Genomic DNA, 22,509 nt, shown 5'->3' with positions numbered 1-22,509 from the left:
CAATATATGAAATAACAAACAAAAATACTTTGAAAAACAAAACAAAACTGGCCATCATAGGCGTTCCAAACTCACACTGTATACAGCCTCACAGCAAGCTGACGCAGTACTCTGCCATTTTAAATAGGGATGTGACGCTCGAAGCTGACGTTTCGAAACAGTGTCGAGCTTCCGAAACGCAAGTGTTTCGAACAGTGTTTCGAAGTGTGGTTCAAAACGCCCATGTCACGTGACCATGGCTTCGTGGTGTTTCAATTTGGTTTGGACAGGTGGCACACTTGCCGCGCGAGCCAATTACCCGAGTAAACACCTGTTTGATCTAAATTACAAAGTCCCAGAATGCTTAAAAGTCATTCAAACACATCCTATCTTTGTGGGTTTTTTGTGAGGAGAGAGATTTTGAGAGATATAGCGACATAGAGATATAGCGATTTATAGTGCATTCTTGTGATTGATAGGTTAGTGATAGGCTATAGATTAATTGACAGGCTAGAGACAGACAGTGAGCGATAGTTTAGATAGATATAGTCTAGTGACGTTAATATTTAGATAGTAGCTGAAGTAAAAAAATATATGACTGATGCCTTTATTTCAAGAACAGCTGACCCTTTGAAATACTGGTAGGAGAGGAGAGTGGTTTATCCAAACCTAACTGTGATGGCAAAAAAATATTTGTGCATGCCAGCAACAAGTGTGCCTTGTGAAATATTTTTTTCCAAGGCTGGGGAAGTTTATTCAAAAACAAGAAACAGATTAAATGCCAAGACGGCAGAACAACTGTTATTCCTAAATAAAAATGTATGTTGACATACAAAAAATGTGTTGTTTATGTTTCCCATGTTGTACCTGATTAGTCTAACCTGCTTCACATGTATCCTTTATTTCCCTACAACATGTTCCCAAAAAAAAACCCTGGGCCATAAGCATAGCCTACATTTTAAAACCATTGTAGCATTTTCCTCTCCAGCATATTCCAAAGGATAATGTAGCCTACTATGAAACTGAAATAACAAAACATCTAACTGGCAGATATAAAAATGTTCTTATTATTGAAGGCATATACTAGTCTGAAATTTCTAAGCACCAGCAGGGAGTCGAACACCGGCCGCTCCGGCCGAATGCAAGTGTGTTAACCACTGAACCACGTAGCTGTGGACGAAATCTTGAGTTCCATGTTGGCTATTTATATTCTTCGTCTGAAGCACTAGATGTCACCATGGAGTTACGCGTGTCGGATTGTTTCGAAACCTCGACACATTCCAGCGCAATTGCTTCGAACGTTTCGTTGTTTCACAAAGCCTCGTTCTGCCCATCCCTAATTTTAAACAACTTCTCCATTCCACTCTCTCTTTCTCCCTTAAATAGGCCTACCAATCAAAAGTGAATTGGTAGAGCTCACTGTCCAACAGGGTGTAATACATGAGGAATGACTATGGACCTTTTCCATACAGATACATAACATAAGGCATAACACATAATTTTACCATACAAAGTACATAAATGGCCACACATATACTTTACATACAGACAGGGACTTTACATGCAACAATCATAACAAATAATAACAAACTAATTAAACACACGCCAACTCACCACCCCCGCGCCAAACAACCCACTTTCCACTGTCCCGGGACAGTGAATAAGGAACTGGCTCCTATGCGGTTCGTGTTTCCCCAGGGGACCAGTATTCGGACGCACCCAACAGAAAGTCGGCAAACAAGATGCGTGAGTGTAGTGTTGTGTATGTTTCAAAAGTGATGTTATTGCTACTACGGAATGAACAATAGAGCTGAATCAGTGGGTACCTCACTGTTCGCTATGTATGTTGATAAATAAATGTAGTAGACTGAACTGACATGCATTGTGGTTGTTTTAAACGTAATGTTTGTAGCGATCGCTAGCATGCTACCTGCAGGGTAGGCTTTGAAACGCCGCAGGTCGTGCATGTGATGCACGTCGGGAACTGTATGCGTTTATCAGTGTAAATGCCATGTTTTTATTTATCACAGCAGTGTGGAACTGGCGGCAATAGTGTCTGATCATTGAGGACTGTGTTGGTTAAATGAAAACTAATAGCATTTTCACATATGTGTATATGTTTTGACTGAAGTGTGTATGTTTTGACTGAAGTGTCATTTTGCAAACAATCTATGAATTATGCAAATTGAGTGTGGTGTTTGGATAACTGTGATTATATTTTGAAAAAAAAAAACACGGTTTTCAAAATTGCGTGTAAACAATTGAAAAAAACTGTAATACTTTGTTAATGCTTACCTTTGTATTTCATTGATTAAATTATTTCAGTAATTTAATGACTAGTAGTAAAATTGTAGAAATTAAATGTAATATTACTTAAAGGAATTATCCGGAGTAAAATGCACAATGCCATCTTTAGGGGAAAGTTCACAATTTCTTCGCCGTTTAAAAAAAAAAAAAAAAAAAACATAGTCCAGTCCATACAACTTCATTTCAATTTCAAAAGAAATACTGGACTATGTTTTTTTTTTTTTTTTTAACGGCGACGAAATTGTGAATTTCCAGAGCACACTTGGCAATTGACTCCTACGGACTTTCATCTAAAGATGGCAGCAAAGATGACAACATTTCTGGAAAGGTACTGGCTTGATGAAATTCATTCTGGACTCTCTATCCAACCACATAAAGACCTCGGGATACTTCGGTTTGGCTTTAGGGACCCTCTACTCACTACCACGTAAGCGTAATGTTGTTTGGAACTGTAGAAGAGGTATAAAAATAGCGTTTTGTAGCGGCGAAATAATATGCCCTTCTCACTTCCACGCTAACGAGTTTTGACTAAAAACGGTAACATCGAACTTTCTTAAAACATATCCGAATGACATGATTTGGATGTTAACTCAACGTATGTACTCCCAATCATCCGTAAATTGATCTAAAGTACATTTTACTTACGGATAATTCCTTTAATATTGAAGCAAACTAGTGCTCTCTCTCTCTCTCTCTCCCCTTGTGTGTGTGTGTTCATGCCTGCATCTGTTTGATTATAGCAATAGTAATATCATCATCATCATCATCATATAAAGCTATACGAGCTATTGCCCTATACTGTTGATGTCATGTAGCCTGGCTCCGCCTGTCTATGTACTTCAGCACAATTTAATTTTCCTATACTCCCAGGCTAGGTGTCATACCCCCTCATGTCGAAGTTCAGATCATGTGAGGTCAAACTCTGATCATTTCCGTTCCGTGACCCTTGTGCTCCCTTGATTGAAAGTAGCATGAGGACATGCCCTAAATCGAAGCCCTTTAATTACTCAAGCATTGAGTGACAGCACCAGACACGTGTAAGATCTGTTTAATCATGTTCTCCGAGATAAAGCCCCCCTGCCAACATGTGGGCAGATTAAAGCACGAGGACTGGGGCCGCGCTAATGCTATCCCTAACTCCATTTGCCTGCAGCTTTTCAGGATAAAATGACTGGTTGAGACACAGCAACCCGACTATCCGTATTGATTAAGAAGAAGAGAAAACACATTCAATTTTCATCTCCCCCGCCCTCTCTTTTGTTTCTCTCTCGATCGAAGCTGCGCAGTACAATCGGATATCTATCGGTAAAGGAAATGTGGAGACGTTATTCATTACGATGTGTTAATTAACCGCGAGTTCCTCGGCCACACTTCCTCACCAAGCTTACGGCCTGTGCAAATTTAATCTGACCTGGTTTGACTGCTGCTGCTCCGCTGGCTGGCTAGGAGCTGTGCGGATGATGCAAGACTGAGCATGAGTGGATCAGGTTTCTTATCTGATGAAGACTTGCGGTAAAACTCATCCTGATTCTTCTCAAGAAACACAATGGGGGAAAAAACGCACTAGCACCAACACTTCTGGAAGGAATGACTATGTTGCCTCATCTGAAGACCAGATAAAAGGTGTAAAAGTGTAAAAAAAGAAAAAAAGAAATGCATTCAATGCAGCAATAACTATAGGGTGCATATCTGTAAGATGATGGAAATGGCAGCAACCCAAATGGTTGAATATCAGGAAAAAACAGCTTGCTCAAGTGGACTGGTTCTTCCTTTTTAGATTCATGAGCCAAAAAAAAACCCTACTTGGACAGCCCTCCACATCCAGGCTATTACTGTACGAATACAAATCTGTACATACTGTACTCATTCTGTTTGCAGCCTCTATTCTTAATGTCACCTCAGTTTATACACAGGACTTGATTACATGGAAATCTGTTCACTAGCCACTGCTGGTACGGAAACTTGTGATGAGTTCCCAACGCAGAGTCCTTACAGTGCAGGCCTTTCGACAAGCATGTGTTGTTTATGTAATGTTATGGATTTATTTTGTCCTATGATGATATTCATGGGGGGGGGGGGGGGGCATTTATTTGGTCGATTCTGTCTCTAGACAGAATTCCACTTACTGTAATATAGCCTACCTTTGATCTTACGTTTATCTGTCTGATCTAGACAGTGTATCAACACAACAACCCCATTGTTTACTGACATTAATTTTGCAGTGGAGGAAATTACTGTCAGTAATAAAGCCATTTTTGGGGCAAAGAAAAGTATCTTTGAAAGATCAAAGGAGACTGATTTATCTGTTGTCTCTCCTTTATGAAGGTAATAAGAACATTAGGCCCAGTCTACACCATAGATACACACACACACACACACACACACACACACACACACACACACACACACACACACACACACACACACACACACACACACACACACACACACACACACACACAGAGACACAGACACACACACACACCTCAGGCCCAGTCTACACCATAGATGCATATTTGGCAAAACTGTTGCTAATAATGGGCATGAATTAAAACACTAGCCTGATGGCCCCAGCCACGGCGCGACTGGCTGGGGCACCTCCACCGTACGCCGGCAACCTGGGTTCGGTTCCCGCCCCGTGGTCCTTTCCGGATCCCACCCCGACTCTCTCTCCCATTTCCTGTCTTTCTCCACTGTCCTATCTCATTAAAAAAAACACTAGCCTGGTGAAATATAACCGAGGGAATAACACACCTGTAGAGCAACTGCTAACAACACATTGATCACAGGTGCAATTCAGCAGCCGTGGCCCACTAGTTAACACTCTGGACTTGTAACTGGAGGGTTGCCGGTTTGAGCCCCGACCAGTGGGCCCTTGAGCAAGGCACCTAACCCCTCACTGCTCCCCGAGCGCTGCCGTTGTAGCAGGCAGCTCACTGCGCCGGGATTAGTGTGTGCTTCACCTCACTGTGTGTTCACTGTGTGCTGTTTGTGTTTCACTAATTCACCGATTGGGTTAAATGCAGAGACCAAATTTCCCTCACGGGATCAAAAAAGTATATAAAAATTCACACACACACGAGACTGGGAAGGAATTTGCATTATCTGCATTGCAAGTTGCTTTGTACCATGTGCAGCCATGTAGCATGTACTCTGCTAAAAGAGTAAATAGGAGCTGTGTGGAATATATCTGTTTTGGCCATGAAGACCAACATGCTGTACTGTTATGAGCAAAGTATTATTAAGCACTGAACTTTATATTTAAGGTTTATCAGCATGCAATCTTCAAATATGGTTTGTTCATGTTAACTGATGCCATTAAATGACATTAGTTAAGTGAAAACTGCTGTGATGTGCTCAGCTTGGGTAGATTTATTAATAATCCGTAACACGTTAATAAACCATAGACTTCGGCATTTAACCTGACTTATGGTTTATTAATTCCTAAATTAATGGTTCATTCATGTTAACTAATGGATGGAATAATGTCCGTCAGGGAATCCCGAGTGTGGGCCATCATCTCAAGAGTTACTGGTTCATTACTCCTCGTGCAAATGCTTTGAAAAATGAATGAGCATAGAGCTTTGCATAGAAAGAGAGGGGGGGGGGCACTACCTTTGAGTACTTTGATTTGTTCTGTTTAAACTTAGGTGTCAAACAGGCTGAAAAATAAATGTCTACAGAACTACAGAACCTATAAAATGAATACTGTTCATTTATTTATTTTTGTTAAATGATATATCATACTGTTCATTTCTGGTTATTTTATTTCACTAAATGATACATCATATATATATATATATATATATATATATATATATATATATATATATATCACTTGCATGACGATACCATTATTGAGGAAGAATTTGTTGTGATGGTTTTGTATTGTTAAGATGCAGTCAGTTTTTTTAATGGTTCCAAACCTACAGTTTATCTGCATTTGCATCTGCATTTGTTGACAATTTGGAGTGGCTACAAATAGGTGGAAAACCAATCCCAGAAATTGATTAACTGATCGCAAAGTGCAAAATATTGTACTGCTTTATTAGTCATGCCTTTCGAGTTAAATCACTGTAAATCCAAGCATTTGTGACAACAAAAATGACTCATTCCATTTCATAATTACTTTTAGTCTCTTTTAATGCTATTACTTTCCATTATCAAAATAGTCTGTGAGTTTTACACATGCCACACACCAACTGCAGGTCTCCATTAGTGTCTGTTGACAGCTCATCATGACACAGCCAGACAGGGAATTGATATTCATAACATTCAATTTGTTATCTCCAACAGACCTCTGTTTAAGCGGGGTCTGAGGCCTGCAGATAGATCATCCCAGCTGCTTTAATGTCCCCCCCTTTGATATGTTCCTGATTGGTCTATTAGCTGCCCTGTCATGAGATAGCATCGGCAATGAAATGCTTTTTATGCATGTGCAGATGCGTCTGTTGATTCAGGCAGGGAAAGGCGGCTGCAGGCAGGAAAATGTAGCTGCCGGCAGGGAAAGACGTGTGGAGGTAGGGAAAGACGTGTGGAGGTAGGGAAAGGCGTCTGCAGGCAGGGACAGGAGACTGCAGGCAGGGGCAGGGGTAGCGGCACACACGAGTCGACTAAAGAGACGGCCTCCGTCCAGACTGCAGTGTGAGCCAGTGAGAGAGCGTGGGAGCCGGCCGGCGTCGCGCAAATGCACAAAGTGCCTGTGCTGCTGCTGCTGATGATGATATGAACTCTCTTTTCTAGATAGCAAACAAACGCCAGATCCTGCCCTGATCTGGTCCAGATCCAGTCATGAACTGGCCCAAATCTGGCCCTGATCCGGCACGCCTCTGGCTCTGATCCGGCTCTGATCTATCTAGAAAGCAGACAAGCTCTTGATCCAAGTTCAAGTATCAAGCGTATTGAGAATACGATGAAATACTCTGGCTCTCACAGCCTTAAATAAAACACATACAAGACACGTCCTCACAAAGAACCAACAGCATGCATACGGTAAAATACGGGAATACAGCAACATCCGGCCACATAAAAAGTTATCACAAAAAAGTCATACCCTAACAAAGACCCAACATTATATGCACAGTAAAAAAGCACAATAAAGTAATCTGCTCCTAATCTGGCCTACGTGCAGTCAATCAGGACCTGTACAGGACCACATCTACTGTATTCCATAGTCCCCTGCTTTCTGTGTAAAGCATTGAGTTTGTCTTTTCCAGAGATCTTCTCTAGTCAGTATTTTGGACCAGGGGCTGCATGGCCATAAGGAAGCTATTAGGGCCTCATTGTAAGTGTAAATAGCACACGACGCAGCCCTCCTTTTACAGTCCTCGCTCTGCATGGATGGGTGTGTGGATGGGAGAGAGGAAAAGCAGCTCCAACAGTGAGTCATATTATATCAGCACGGCGCTGTTTCTATTCACAGCTAGCGAATGCCGGAGGTCCATTTCAAAGCTTATTACATACAAAAATTGTTTTCCTCCATTTGACCAGGAGCAAACGTGATGTAGACCAACTGCTAAATGAAGAAATGTTCTCTCTCTCTTTCTCTCTCTCTCTCACTCACTCTCTCGCCCCTGTATCCCTTTCAATTTTTTGTTTCAAATACAAATTGCCAGAGTCCGTGGTGAGAAAATTAGCTCTATCCACTACAGCCTAGAGCATAAAATAAAAAGTCATAATCCCTCTCAAGTGGATGCCGGCTAAATGAAATGGTGCTTGCTTTACTACTCTGTACGTCCCCCGGTGAAAAAGAGACCAGTATTTACCGTCCGAACTGATTAAAATCTCCTGTGCAAAGCAAATATAGTCAATGCAAGGATATTATTCCAGAGCTTGCCCCACTTAACACGTACTTGAGTATCCGACGACAGCAATTTGAATATACACGCCTTCGACAAAGGAATTTGGAACAAAAATGAGGATTTCGCATTAATATTTTAGCGACAGAAAAGAACTTCAATATGAGGATAAATATAGAGGCCGCTGGTTTCTAGGTTAACATGTCTTTCATAGGGGTGGGATGAGAAATATTGCACAGACTCACTCTTATCCCTAATGTCTTTAATACATCCTGTCTCTTTGAATAAACAGTAAGTACATTGCGAACTCTGCTGCTAGCATCAGAGGGAGATTTGTTTACAAGATGTTACATCTAAAATATGGAGTAATGATCAAACAGGGAAGAGTGCATTTACATGTTCTTCTTCTCCCAAAGCAAAGAGGACAACAAGGAGACAGAAGCGGAGGTAGGTAGGGGGGGTGAAATGCTTTGCATGTGTTGCAGGTGAAAATGGAGATATGACCCTCTTTTGAAACTGTTTTCTGTGTGGTGAGGAGAGTGATTCATGCTAGTCAGTATATGATTGAAGAGAGAGAGAGAAAGAGAGAGAGATTCTGAAACTGAACAGTTTTTCTCATATATGTTCCATTAAAACCTATTCATGTCCGTACACTGAATACAAAAAATGGCCTTGCTTGAGATACTTTTATTACCTGCGTAAGATCTGGGCCGTATCATTCAACTGCTGCTGTTTTCTGTTGTGCATGGTATGTGTGTATGTGTACATGTTTGTGTGTGTGTGTGTGTGTGTGTGTGTGTGTGTGTGTGTGTGTGCTTGGGGATGTAGGCTTTAGCTTGCAGTACAACCGCTGGGTGAAAGTGGGGGGGGGGGCTCTCTATGAGTATTCGGCCGGCACTCCCACCACACACACACACAACTGCCTGATTCATCCAATTAATTCTGGAGCCAGGAAAGAGAAGTAATTATTTAAATCAGGTGGAGAGTGTGCTTCTGTTTGTGTATGTGTGTGCGTGCGTGTGTGTATGTGTGTGTGTGTGTGTGAGGGGGTGGGGGTAGTGGTGGCAGCAAATACCTGCAGGACATGCGGCGCCAGCTGGGTGCAGCCCAAACTGGCATCCTGCGGGCATCCAATGGGCACCCCAGCGCTGCTGAGCTGAGCACGCCTCATTTGCATCGACACTTTAGGGAGCGCATTTATTTGGACTCTGGATCTGGTATTGGGACTGTGTCACTACACACAATGTGACAAAAGCAGGCGGCAGCGGCGGCGGCGGGGGGCATCACGCGCACAGATGCAGAGTGAGAGTGTTTGCTGTTAGTGCTGAGCTCAGAGGTTAATCTGGCAGGCAGGATATAGACTGATGGGTGTTACACCTCACGGCTATGCTGTTAGTTGCTTTGGATGAAAGGGTATGATTCATTTGGAAGAAAGACAGAGAGAAGAAGTTTAAAGAGAGAAAGAGAGAGGGGAGAGAGAGGAGGGTGGGGGAGAGAAGGAGAAATGACGGGAGGGAGAAAGGAAAACTAAATAAATGAAAGAAAGAAATTAAGATGGAAAGAAAGAAAGATAGAAAGAAGAAAGAAAGAAAGAAACAGTCCCCTGATGTGAATTAGAGGACCTCTCAGTGTTCTTCTCATTGTTTCATGCTCACTGTAGCACATCTCTTCAGTATTGGCAGCACCTCCTCCTGTACTGTGAATGACCCCCCTGATCAAAACAAAACAATTCAAGCAAGTGTATCCTTTATTGGGCTCTATGGGCGCTGGAGTGGGCAGAGGAGGCCTGGGTAATGAGAGGAAACGGGCCACAAATTTCCTCCATGTAGACCCTTTCGCCCGCACAGCACAGCGTCCACTTTTTGAGCCGGCGATCCATTTGACACTTGTGCTGCCGACTCAGAGACAGTTATTGGATTGGAAAGTGATCCAGTGGCCAGGCGATGACTTCCACTCCACTTGGGGGAGAAGAAGCAGCCTGCGGCAAGCCTAGCTGAGAGACAGAGATATTACTCTGTCCCTGGCCACGGTCCATTCAATCCCGCGGCTCCCTCGGAACACTGCAGGCATGTGAATGCCCTCACTCACTTAGTCATTCATTCATACACACACACACACTTCCACACATACACACACACACACACTCTCTCTCTCTCTCACACACACACTCTCTCTCTCACACACACACACTCACGCACACTCTCTCTCACACACTCTCTCTGACACACACACACACACTTAAGACAAACACACACACACACACACATTCAAGACACACACTCACACACACATTCAAGACATACACACATAAGCACACACACAATCATGCTTGCACATATCTTTATTCTACGAGACTGTTATCTGTGAAAATACAAAGTAGCAAACACAACTTTTTTTGTCACATTGCAGTGTGATAACTCGGTTGGTCCTTAACTTGTTTGAGAAGTTAATTAAAAAGGGTATTTGATTTCCTACCCGCAAAGTCATCAGACAGGCAGGCGAGACTGGCACGATCAAAGCTAAATCTAGGCCACAGACTAAACCATTTTTGCGGCACAGAGATGTGATTTTCATCCTGTTCCATGCGCTTTACATTCCGTGCCGCACACACTCTCCCTGGAAGAGTCATAAACAAAAAATGCCAGAGCCCAGCAGCCGTCCCAAACAGTCCATCACTGGCCGCTGTCTTGGCACCGGTTAAGAAGGACTCTTTGAAAAGCCTGCAGTATGAAAGGACACCATTAAAGTGACAATATCTCCTTTTAAAACTGTTTATGAATGTGTTTTTTTCCTCTGTGAGAATGTCAAGCCAATGCCATTCTCAATCTGCTCTGAAGCCTGTCTCATCTTGAAGAATCAGAGCTTGTCTGAAAATCCTTTTCAAGGTCTCATTATCTGATTACAATCTGAAATGAGGTCTTTGTCAAGATATTTAACACAATTTTGAGGCAGCAATTGGAGTGGTGTGGGGTGTGTGTGTGGGTGTGAGCGTGCTGTGTGAAACAAGTTAAATATTAGCAGTGCAAAATGCAGATGATGAAACGTTTGCAGCTTTCACGAGTTGTCGGTGTGTGTCTGAACGCTTTGGAAAGGTGGGATGTAGACCGAGCGCGCATAATTAGACATGCAAAAAGGCCAGCGGAGAGTCTTTGATCTTTTTCAAAATGCTCCAGACACTGTGCACATTGTGGTAGATAGCACCTGTGAGGGGGAGCCTGCCTTACGTGCTCAGCACACCCCACAACAAACACGTATTAAGTAATAAGAACAAGCAAAATGAAAAAAAAGTAAATGAATAAAATGACAGCACATCTGCTTCTGTGGCAAGATCCCAGAGTAATTACTGTATGTATGACTTTGTTAGTACTGAAATCACCCAGAGGAATCATCAAAGCAAGTAGCAACTCCACGAACACAGCTATTTATTGGATGGCCAGCTGAACTTGGTGCTCGTGGCTTAACAGAGTATCCAGATCCTGCCATGGTTTCTAGCCAGTGGTCATAGTTCGTGACAGAGCATGACTTTATGGAAATGTATGCTCATTAAGCCTTTGTCTGTGTTGTTGAAGTAGTAATTGTGTGAATTGGTGGTATGGCTTTGGAGAAAACATAACCCTGATAGCACAGGGGCGTTGAATCCACGTTGAATCAACCTCCGCCGCTTCAAACAAACGTGGATTCAACGCCCCTCAACGCTCCTTTGCTATCTGGGAATTCATTATGGGGGGGGGGGGGTGGCCACAGATTAGGCCTAATTTCTGCCTTCAAACATTTACGTAACAACGCATTCACGTGTTTGTTGATTAGATTTTTTTTATGTACTTCAGGCATTTCAACAATATGTTGAGGTAGCTTATACTTGGCACACTGGCTCAAATCACTGGGCCTTTAAGTGTCACGCAGGATTTTTGCTTTCGGAAGATGTTTTCCGGTGGATGGGGAATTCATCACTGTTAGCCAAGTTAAGACGGATATGTGGGATGGACGTGTGGGAATTGTCACGCTCGATTGAAACAGTTACACTCAATTTATCTCAAGATATCTGTATGCCTCACACGGGCACGGCTGGAAATGCTTGACATTACAAGCTGGGATGTCGTGCGCTTATCTGGTTTCTCAATAACGATATCACCGAGGAATATTAAATGTTCTGCTTCAAAAATCAACTTAGCATGCATTGCCTAAATACTGTGGGGGCGTTCTCTTGGCCGGGAATGGAAACCTTACTGGATCGATCTTCAGCGTGCGCGGGGAGACAGTGTACCCTAGCGACACTGCCCGAGTAATGCGACACAATATAAGGTGTCTAAAATCACATAGCAATATGCCTTCAGAATGGTTGCCTATGAGATATTTCTTCAGAGACTGAGCCGGGTTTCACTTGCAGGACAGTATTGTTTGAAGCGTAGCTAATGATATGGTTCTATGGCTGGCTGGATTGGCGGGACTATAAATAAGTTAAGCCAGAGGCAAACCGCTGTTGTCAAGGTTTAAATGTGAAATAACAATATACCGTCTTGCACAGTTCAGAGAAGTCCGTTGTAAATAACGCTGCCGTGAGCTACTTGTCATTCAATGGAATGACTACACTTAATTGAACTTTACCAGATCAATCATGTTTACAACGTGAAGGTGAACGAGAGCGAAGGAGCGAGAGCAGAGTATATTGGAAGTATATTGGGAGAGAGAGAGGGCACCCAATAGTGAGAGAGAAAGAGAGACGGATGTCTGCGCAACACTCAAAGATCCAATACTTCAGAGGCTGCATTTTTAAGGTCACTCCAAAAGGCCAGTGTTCCTGCGTCTGCACCGGGTCTGTCCCTCAGACAACTGCCCAATTTGGAATTGTTGCCAGTGCCCTCATTAAATCTAGCACCCCTGTGACACACCAGGCATGAATAAGGAATATATAAGAAGGCTCGTCTCTTTAGATGGGCGAAGACGGGTATCAATAAGAGACTCATGCACAGTTTATCTTTTTAGAGCTCGAAAGCAAGCCACGCACAAATTTAACTTTTCCATCTGTGATAAATGTTGTAACGCGGTATATTCATAGATGTTAGCGCATGGTAAATGTGTCTTTGGCTTACAGCAAGGGTACGTACCGTAATATACAGTTTGTATTGTTTTTAAACTCACACCACTACATAACATACATCAGCAATTACATCAAACATGTCACAGAGTTACTTACAGTTGTTGGCTGCCAGTGCGGAACCTAAAGCGGACAGCATCGTCACACTAAATGCATACAGCCAGGACACACTCCGCGAATCCATCTTTACGCATAACACGAGGCTTATCCAAGTCGCGCTATATCCTTGGTTTGTAGAAAATAGCTCCAATAGTGCGTCGTCTCCCAAAGGTTTAGTTCCAGTGGTTTGTGTGCGCTAGCCCCGAGCCAGTCTTGCTAGTGATGAAATAACGGAGACACTCCCCCGTAGATGCTCTTAAAGACATACGTTGTTCAGAGGGGCATGCTCTCACCGGGAAAAGCTGATGGTAACATTTCTAACAGATTTCTGAGGTGGGTGGATTTTCAGGAGATTAAAAAAAAAAAAAAAGACGAGCGAGCACACGCTATTGGTTGCTGTAGCGTTCCCTTTCCGTGCAATCAGCAAAATACCTTCACACTCATTCAACCTGCGCGAAGCCGTCCGTCCTGTCCCTATCACAAGTTATATGAAGTGAACCTGTAAGCTGGTGGGAGAAGAGAGGGGGGTGGAGGACTAGCATATACTGTTAAAACGACGCGAGAGAGAGAGAGAGAGAGAGAGAGAGCGAGAGAGAGAGCAGTGTTTGAAAAACAGCGTTAATTCAGCACCATGGACAGCGCTAACTCCTATCACCAAACTCCCTGGAATTCCTTTTCGACGTGCGTGCTGTGCATTTGTCCTTGACTGATTTGTATAGTGGAATGTTTTTCATACATTTGTTCGATTTTCTACAGCAATTATACATTTTTTCTTTTGTTTCTCGTCTTGGTGGCATGGACATTACTTCACAAAAGGGATGTGTATCTAATCTAATAATACGCTATATTTGGATGAGACACATGAAGTAATAGTGAACAGTGAAATACTATCACTGAAAATGTATGCATGCAATGACATTATCCTCAGAGAATTACATACGTGTTGCGTGTTCAGACACCCACATCCCGTCTTAGCTGGATTTCTAAATCTCATTCTTTTCATTTTCGTAAGTCCATGCAAGATCATACTATACCGTCATTGCTCACGCAAACCCTGATAAGAAATAGTATCCCGGTACTGATTTCTGTTGTTTAGCCTGTCACACGTGGATTATGTCGACATTAGTCTTAACTCTGCATGGGGCAAATTAAGTGAAAACAGGTCCATCCCTATTTTAAATAGGTTGGGATTTAGACTTTAGTCAGAGGTGGGTTGTACCTGTTTTACCTTTGTGTTATGGGATGTGAGGAACTGTATTCCACTGGGTGGCGATGACGGTGTTACAAGGTCAGTGACCGGCCGCGTCTCTCTTTCTCCACCCTAATCTACATAGCCTGTTACGCCATCACACTTCAAATGCCACGGCAGTCACCACATTCTCCACACGTGCAATACGATCTTGAGGAAATACCCCAAACACCATAAGTCAAGCAGGACATGGTGTGACGTTCTAGTGCAGATGTGGTGTTGACGTGACACCAGGACGGTCTGATGTTAGATGTCCACGGTCTGATGCTAGTTGTCCACGCGCATTGCCATATCCCTGCCAGGATGCCTGAAATCAGATGGTATTTATTGATTTTAGTTGAGCTCTGAATGGACTCAACAGGATGTGATTTAATGTAAAACAATACACTTTTTGAGTAATAATCCCTGTTTGTAGATACAGGCCATGCTGACATGTGCTGAAAGAGTGGATTAAAGTAATCCAGATCCCTGCTTTAAAGCATTAAAATCCAAAGGTCATTTAGGAAAGCAAGTGATATGATCTTTGCCTCAAACTGCACAGAATTAAATCTACCTTCACAGTGATGGCTCCATAAACTAAGCTGTGTGTTGCTGGTGTGTGACCATAATGCTTAATGCATAATGCACATTCAGATCCAAAGGTGTGCTTTTTGCTACTAGACACTTAGACATATGAGTAGATATAAGACGTCAAACCATAATACTTGAATCCTCAGGTTGTCTCTCGTTTTATCCTTTGTTTGCACACTGAAGTGACTTTCTTAGACTAGACTTCCAGGTTAAATAGAGTTAAATGGTTTAGTTTATTTGGTTTATTTGATAGGGACAATGCATATTAATGAACATTGTGTAATAAACACCATGTAAATATGCCAGAATTAGTAAAAAGAACTACTTTTCATCTGCAGTCCCTAGGCAGGTGACATAGGACAACACACTGTAAAATTAAATACATAATGGTGACATATGCATTAACAGAATAAACAGAACACAACAGACAAACAAAAACAAAACAGAAATACATGAAGACAAGGAGGACATAAGGGTGACATATACAGTACATTGACAGAATAAACAAACAAAATGAAACAGAAATACATGAAGACAAGGACATAATTCATCCACCTCTATACATTCAATTGATAGTAAAATTGAGTGGGTGATGAAATTACATGTGTGGCAGTTAAAAGTGAGTGCATTTCTAGGAGCCACTGTTTTAAGTGAGTTTTAAAGGTGTTATATGTAGGACACTCTCTTATTGGGAAGGCAAGCTATTCCATAGTTTACCTCCTACTACTGACAATACGTTTTGGCCAAAAACGGTGCGTCTGAATGGTATTATACAGTCCCCTTTTACAGAGGCCCGTGTACTACCTCCACTTCCAAGTCTTTGGAAAAAGCCATGCAGCGGAGGGGGGGCATGATTGTGCAGCACTTTGTATACCAAACACGCATACTTAAAGTGTCTAAAATTGTTAAAGCTTAAAAATGTATGTCTCTCTAAGATATCGCAATGGTGAAATGACAATGCCTTTTTATCAAAAGTTTTTATGGCTTTCTTAAATAGCGATTCAATGATTTTAAGAGTAGTTATGCCGGTAAATGACCAGTTTATAAAACAATACTCAAAATGTGAAAATATCATGGTATATAAAAACAACTTGGCAGCCTTGGTGTCAAGAAATGGCCTAACTTGCTTAAAATTTAGCAAATTGAATTTAACTTTATTTGCCACCTTTTTTACATGACTTTTAAAGGTTAAGTTGGAATCATATATGACCCCAAGGTACTTAAATTCACTAACTAAATCAAGCTCCTGACCTCTAAGGAACACATTGGAATGTGACACCTTCATATTTTGTTTGAACGCCATGCAGACTGTTTTTTTAGTGTTTAGGTAGAGACATGACTTGGTGAGCCAGTCATCAATGTGAGCCATTGCAGCTGTAAGTGTGGATGCTATCTCTTGGTAGTTCTTAGCATGTGCAAAAATCACAGCATCATCTGCATACATCTGGACATCAACATTTTTGCATGCCTCTGGCAGATCATTCAAGTGTAAACATTCAAGTGTAAACAGAGCCCTGGGGGACACCTACTGGAAATTCACAGAGTGGAGACTTTGAATCATTAATACAAACGCATTGCTTTCTGCTGGACAGGTATGATTTCATCCAGTTGAGAGCTTGCACAGAGAAATTAAAATATGTGAGTTTAGATAGGAGAACTTCATGGTTAACAGTATCAAAAGCTCGCTTGAGGTCTAGGAAGACAGCACCAACATAAGAACTCCTATCTAGGTAGCCTTTAACCTTTTCCAAAAACAAACAATTGGCTGTTTCTGTTGAGTGATGGGCCCTGAAACCAAATTGCATAGGGTGAAGTGAGTTATTGCTTTTATTGAGATGTTGAATCAGTAATTTAGCCACCCATTTTTCAACTATTTTGGAAACTACAGGCAAAATGCTGATTGGCCGATAATTGGCCATATCTGACCTTTCACCTGATTTAAAAACGGGTGTGACCAGGGCCATCTTCCATGCAGATGGCACAATGGATAGACTTAAGGACTGATTAATCAGATATGTAATAGGCTGTATAAGGGTCTCTTTGTGCCGTTTTAAGAAATTTGTATCAAGGCCATAGATATCCATGGCCTTTGAATTTTTTAAGCCACTGATGATATTTGCTACTCCTGTTTCAGTTATTTGTTGTAGGTGGAAAATCGGCTGTGTATAATTAATGGGGCAAGTAGAGTAGCTGGATGAATTAAAAAGTTGGGTTATTTCATAAACACAGTCGAGAAAGAAGATGTTCAGTTGTGGAGATAAAATGGTTGAACTGTAGTTCTTTATTGTTATGATTCTGTTTTCTGCCAATCAGCTTGTTGATGGTTTGCCATATCTTCTTCCCATTTCTTCTTGCCTCTTCAATAGTGTTAATGAAGAAGTTGGCTTTAGTTTGTCTTAGCCTTTTTATTACTTTGTTTCTTAATGAGGTAAATTTTTGTCTGTCTGTTGTAAGACCTGATTTTAAAGATTGTTTCAGTAATTGATCTCTTTCCTTCATAAGTTTCCTACATTCTTCATTAAGCCAGGGCAGTGTTTCCCTGCGTTTCTTTTGGCTCTGCTTTCTGAGGTAGGGCCCCATAACTTTCCTAATTGTTGAGGTGAATTGGTCACAGTCACTCTCCAGGTCTCCTTTAGAGAGGACCCCGTCCCATTCAATCTCTCTCAGTGCTACACCAAGATTTTCCTGCTGACTAGTTGGAACTGATTCATATTTACATACAGATGTTTCTGAGGAATGAAAACGGTGTTTTTTTAGCTTCCTGGCAAAAAGAATGATATTGTGATCTGACAGCCCTGTCATTAGATTAAAGGTTTTAGTAATTCTTTCTGGTCTATTTGTGAACAATAAATCTATTTTAGTTTCTGACCGATTAGTTATTCTAGTTGGTTGTTCAATTAACTGTGTAAGATTGAAATAGTCGGTAATGTTTTTAAGCTTTTTCCTTCCACTCTTATCACTCCAATTGACATTAAAGTCCCCCAGAAATATAACCTCTTTGTTAAAATCCAAACTATGAAGGAGGTTCTTTAACTGATCATAAAATTCAGGCTTTGCTGTTGGTTTTCGATATAGACAGATTAAAGTAAATGCCATTTCAGTTGAGAGTGAGATATTAACCCCAACACATTCAATGTCAGTTTCCCATTTAATTTGTTTGCATTTAATAGTACTTTTCACATATAATAAAACTCCCCCTCCCCTTCCCTGGTCTCTGTCTTTCCTAAAAACATCATACCCTGGCATAACAACAAGGGCATCCGCGGAGGAACTAGTTAACCAAGTTTCTGACAGTCCAAGAAAGTCAATATTGGAATTTACAAGCAAGTTTTCCAGTTGTTCACGTTTGGTTGCCATACTCCGAATATTTAAATGTCGAGGGTCCCACACAGTTCGAGCCTGATTGAGCGTTTGGAAAAACTTTGTGATGCGATGTTTTTTTATCACGGGATTCCTAGGTCTGATTGAAGGCATGGTCAGTGTTAGGCCTGTGCAATGACGGTCCAGTATGTTTCGGGACTCACCACTGGAGATGTTAATATTCGCCTCTTGCAACGAGATAACCTCCTTAACAATGTTGCTGGAGTGTGTCGGGCTAGACATAGCCCTCAGCTGTAGACGCTCCGGGGCAGCAGTGGCCAACGCCACCTCAGAAGACTCCACCACAGCCCGTAGCCCTGGGCCTGTGGACACCGACGACGCCATCTGAGCGAACTCCGCTGAACAGCCGCCAACAACCGGTATAGACAACCACGGCAGCAGAGGGGGTGAGTAGGGACAGGCCATTGATCGAATAGCGAACAGGGGCAGTCCTGGCAGCGCCAGGGAAGTGTAGGGCAGTGGCAGTCCGGGCCTAGCATTAGCTACGAACAGGTTGTTGAAGAGAGTTGCAAACAGGGCGCCTTGAAGGACGCCGGTTTGTGTTTTCGTTGTACGTTGCGGTCCAGGATTGCGTTCTACATCACCAGCAAGGAGTAATAGTAAGGTGAGTTGAACGAGCCCATGGCGTGAGTTAGAAGGCATTTCACGCGATGTGGAAGACACCTTTGTGTATCCATTGATGTTGAGTTTACTGTACAACAGGTGTTGGCTGCTGCCAGCACTGGTGTTTTCTTTGCTAAAACGATGTTGCACAGACAGCAACAACAGCGCAACGACATATAGAACTATAATCCAGTGATGTAGTGAAAGTTTGGTCTTAGATGGTTTAGAGACAGCATAAACAACACGCAGCACCTGCCAGGCTACATGCGTGCACGTCTCCGTCCACCATCTTGTGTGTAAAAATGGAATGTAGAGGAGAAAATGTCAGTCTCCATTTTGGTGAATCACAAGGGAGTCTCCTAGAGCTGCAGTTCAAGGTTTATTTGACACCTCTCTCTATATTTGTCAGTTTTCATTTTCACCATGTGTATTATGCGATGAACCATCAAAATCAGCTTTCATAGTCGGGAGTCGGAGTCCATTTTCCCCTTCGTCTTTGTGAAGATCAATTTCCTGTCCAGTCCTCTCTGGAGACCTAAGTTGATGCTCGCTGATCACGTCGCCTGCTTTTTCAAGAGAGACTTCATTAAAGTCAGACATCACTCTCCTCAAATCCTCCTCATATCTCACACGATAAACAGTTTGCCTTTGCAAAGACCCTGAATGTGAATGTGCTACTGCTCTCCCTCCCCTACTAATGAGCCAGGCCGTCTGCCACGGGTGTTGATTGGGCTCTTCCTATGAGCGGAGACATGATTCAGATGTAGCAAATGAAAGCCTTTGACCAAGCAAGCTATAGTGTGTGTGTGTGTGTGTGTGTGTGTGTTGTGTGATTGTGTGCGTGCGTGCGTGCGTGCGTGCGTGCGTGCGTGCGTGCGTGTGTGTGTGTGTGTGTGTGTGTGTGTGTGTGTGTGTGTGTGTGTGTGTGTGTGTCCCTTTATAATAAATTGAGCCAGTTGGCCTTTTATCTTCAGAGGGCTCAGCTTTTGTAAAGACCAAAAGGGAGAAAGAGAAAAAAGAGAAAAAAGCAAGCAAGTGCCCTCAAAATCCAACAAAGGTGACGCCACACACAGACAAAAGGGTAAAGGGGATAGGCATGAATTAATAATGACTGCCTTACTTATTAAATACTTATTCAGGATGCCATTTCTTTTCTTTTTTTCCTCTTTCTCTCTCTGTTATGCTTCCACTTTTCTTTTGTAATCCCCTCTTTCCTTGATTCATTAAAAATTAAATTGTTCAACACACATCTCCATATTTTCATGATCCAGGAATCTTGGTCAAGTGGTTCCACCTTATGGACCTCTTATGGCCACTTTCTCTGTCTCTCTGTTTCCTATAACTCATAAGTGACTGCTTAAGAGCTGTGTAAACCAATAGACACAGGAGCAGCTTATAGTGTGATAATGAGAAGATAGGGCAATGTGATATGACATCAGAGAGGAAACCATCAATGTGTGCAAACCAATCACTGTGACCCTACACTCGCAACATGATCATGTAACACTATCGTTACATTCCCGCCAGAAGCAGTTGGGATGCTGAAATCCCATCCACACCCCCTACACACATACACACACACACACACACACACATACACACACACCCACCCACTGTCTCATTTCCTGACCAAAAAATCCTGCGTGTGTGTGTGTGTGTGTGTGGGGAGGGGAGGCTTACGTAAGTGTAGGAGGCTGTTTTCTTCTACAGCCTTTGAAAGAGGCAGAAAAAGCACTACATGTTTGTGCAATTCACCAGCCTACTTTTCTCAAGTGTTCAACACTAAAACCCAATACCCTTGATAAAGACCAATGGGAATAGATATGATTGAGTATGCTGGACTTCAAGGCAGAGAGAAGAACAAAGTGTCTCGCAGAAGCATCTTCATCCCGTATACATAACCGTAACCAGAGCGGCTCTTCTCCGTCACATCCAGACAGTTATTGATAGTTGGCCGACATCCTATCAGAGATGTTGGCGGAGCTGTCGGCCATCGGTAAACCAGAACTATGTCTTTGGGTTTATACACGTGTAGACTGTATGGGGAGTGTGTGTGTTTGTGTGTGTTTGTGTGTGTGTGTGTGTGCGTGCGTGCGTGCGTGCGTGCGTGCGTGCCTGTGTGTTTGTGTAAGAGTGTGTGTGTGTAGGTGTGTACTTGTTTATGGCCATGTAGGTACTTCTACTGAGTGTGTGTGTGAGAGAGATAGAGTCCAGAGAGTCCATGGCCATACAGTGTATTAGCAAGGCTACATGGACACACAACTAAAGTGAAACATTTGTGGTGCGTGCGCTGCAACAATAAGCTTCCACTGCAGCCTATACAGCTGGCTACACTAGACGTGACAGTGATCCACATGTGCGGACAGAAAAAATACACCCATCTTCAATTTCTTTTCTTGTGCAGCATTTGCGTTCCGCTTTTGTTGCACTTTTTAGTGTCACTCAGGGGTGAGTGAATGAATACATGTGTGTGTTTCCATAGTGATATGCAATTGCATATGGCTATCAGCAGCTGTGCATGTATGGGGAGAAGTGGTTGATATGCTGTACAGGGCCAGTACTGTAAGTGGATCTTTGCCATTACAGCATAAAGTAAAAGGCTGTGAGATCAATGGCCACCGGCAGCGCTGAGAGAAACTGAGGCTAAGGACATCAGTTGATCAGCCCTGGGTCACCACCCTCTCTCCCTCGCTCTCCATCTCTATCTCTCTCTATCTCTCTCTTTCTCTTTCAATCTCCGTCTCTTTCTCTCTCCCTCTTTCTCACTTTCTCTCTCCATCTTTCTTTTTTTCTCTGGGCAGTGTGTCAGCAGAAAGAGCTATCTTTGCCCCCACACGTTCTCATGACCACATTCATCCAGGGTGTCTGCACTCACAGTCCCCTAAAGTAGCTCCTGTTCACTCGTGTGTGCAGGCAGAAGTACCTCTGGGCTGTCCAGTCATCATTTCATTATATGGTAGCACAGAGAATATATGTCACCACTATTTTATTAGAGTCATTTTTGGTAGCACTTTATGTTATGTACATCATCTTAACCATTATATAAGTAAAGTAAACATATCAAGCAGATGAGGGTGTCAGTATGTTTATGTAATATATAATTGTAGGTAACACAATTAGTCTCAGCATAGAGTTTGAGTTATGATTAGGGATCACACTGTAGTCAAGACTGCAGCAATGACAGCAAAGACTGATCTTATACAAAATATTAACATACTGCCACACTTATTATAACAAGTGCATATAAGTGCATAATAAATGCAATGTTACATAAATATGTGTGTGTGTGTGTGTGTGTGTGTGTGTGTGTGTTTGTGTGTTTGTGTGCGTGTGTGTGTGTGTGTGTGTGTGTGTGTCTGAGTTTGAGTGTGTGTATCTGAGAGAACACAAGGTCAGATGTAGACATTTTTCCCTTTGCTAAGACACTG

General features: G+C 42.4%; 1 protein-coding gene across 1 annotated transcript in view; it reads right to left on the bottom strand.

Annotated features, from left to right (window-relative positions):
* cntnap5b (contactin associated protein family member 5b) overlaps window positions 1-18,802 on the bottom strand; it is a 75,388-nt gene extending 56,586 nt beyond the window's left edge. The window contains exon 1 of the mRNA XM_076302525.1: window positions 18,622-18,802. Within this exon, the coding sequence (XP_076158640.1) occupies window positions 18,622-18,802 (181 nt within the window). The remainder of the gene's footprint in view (window positions 1-18,621) is intronic.
* Between the last annotated feature and the right edge of the window lie 3,707 nt (window positions 18,803-22,509).

Source organism: Alosa pseudoharengus, unplaced genomic scaffold (assembly GCF_046254945.1).
Source record: "Alosa pseudoharengus isolate Yale_2024_CS ecotype anadromous, Long Island Sound unplaced genomic scaffold, YU_APseudo_1.1 YU_APseudo_1.1_scf_24, whole genome shotgun sequence".
In the NCBI taxonomy this organism is placed as follows: Eukaryota; Metazoa; Chordata; class Actinopteri; order Clupeiformes; family Clupeidae; genus Alosa; species Alosa pseudoharengus.
The sequence above is the reverse complement of the archived record's forward strand: the minus strand, read 5'-3'. Positions and strand labels throughout refer to the sequence as shown.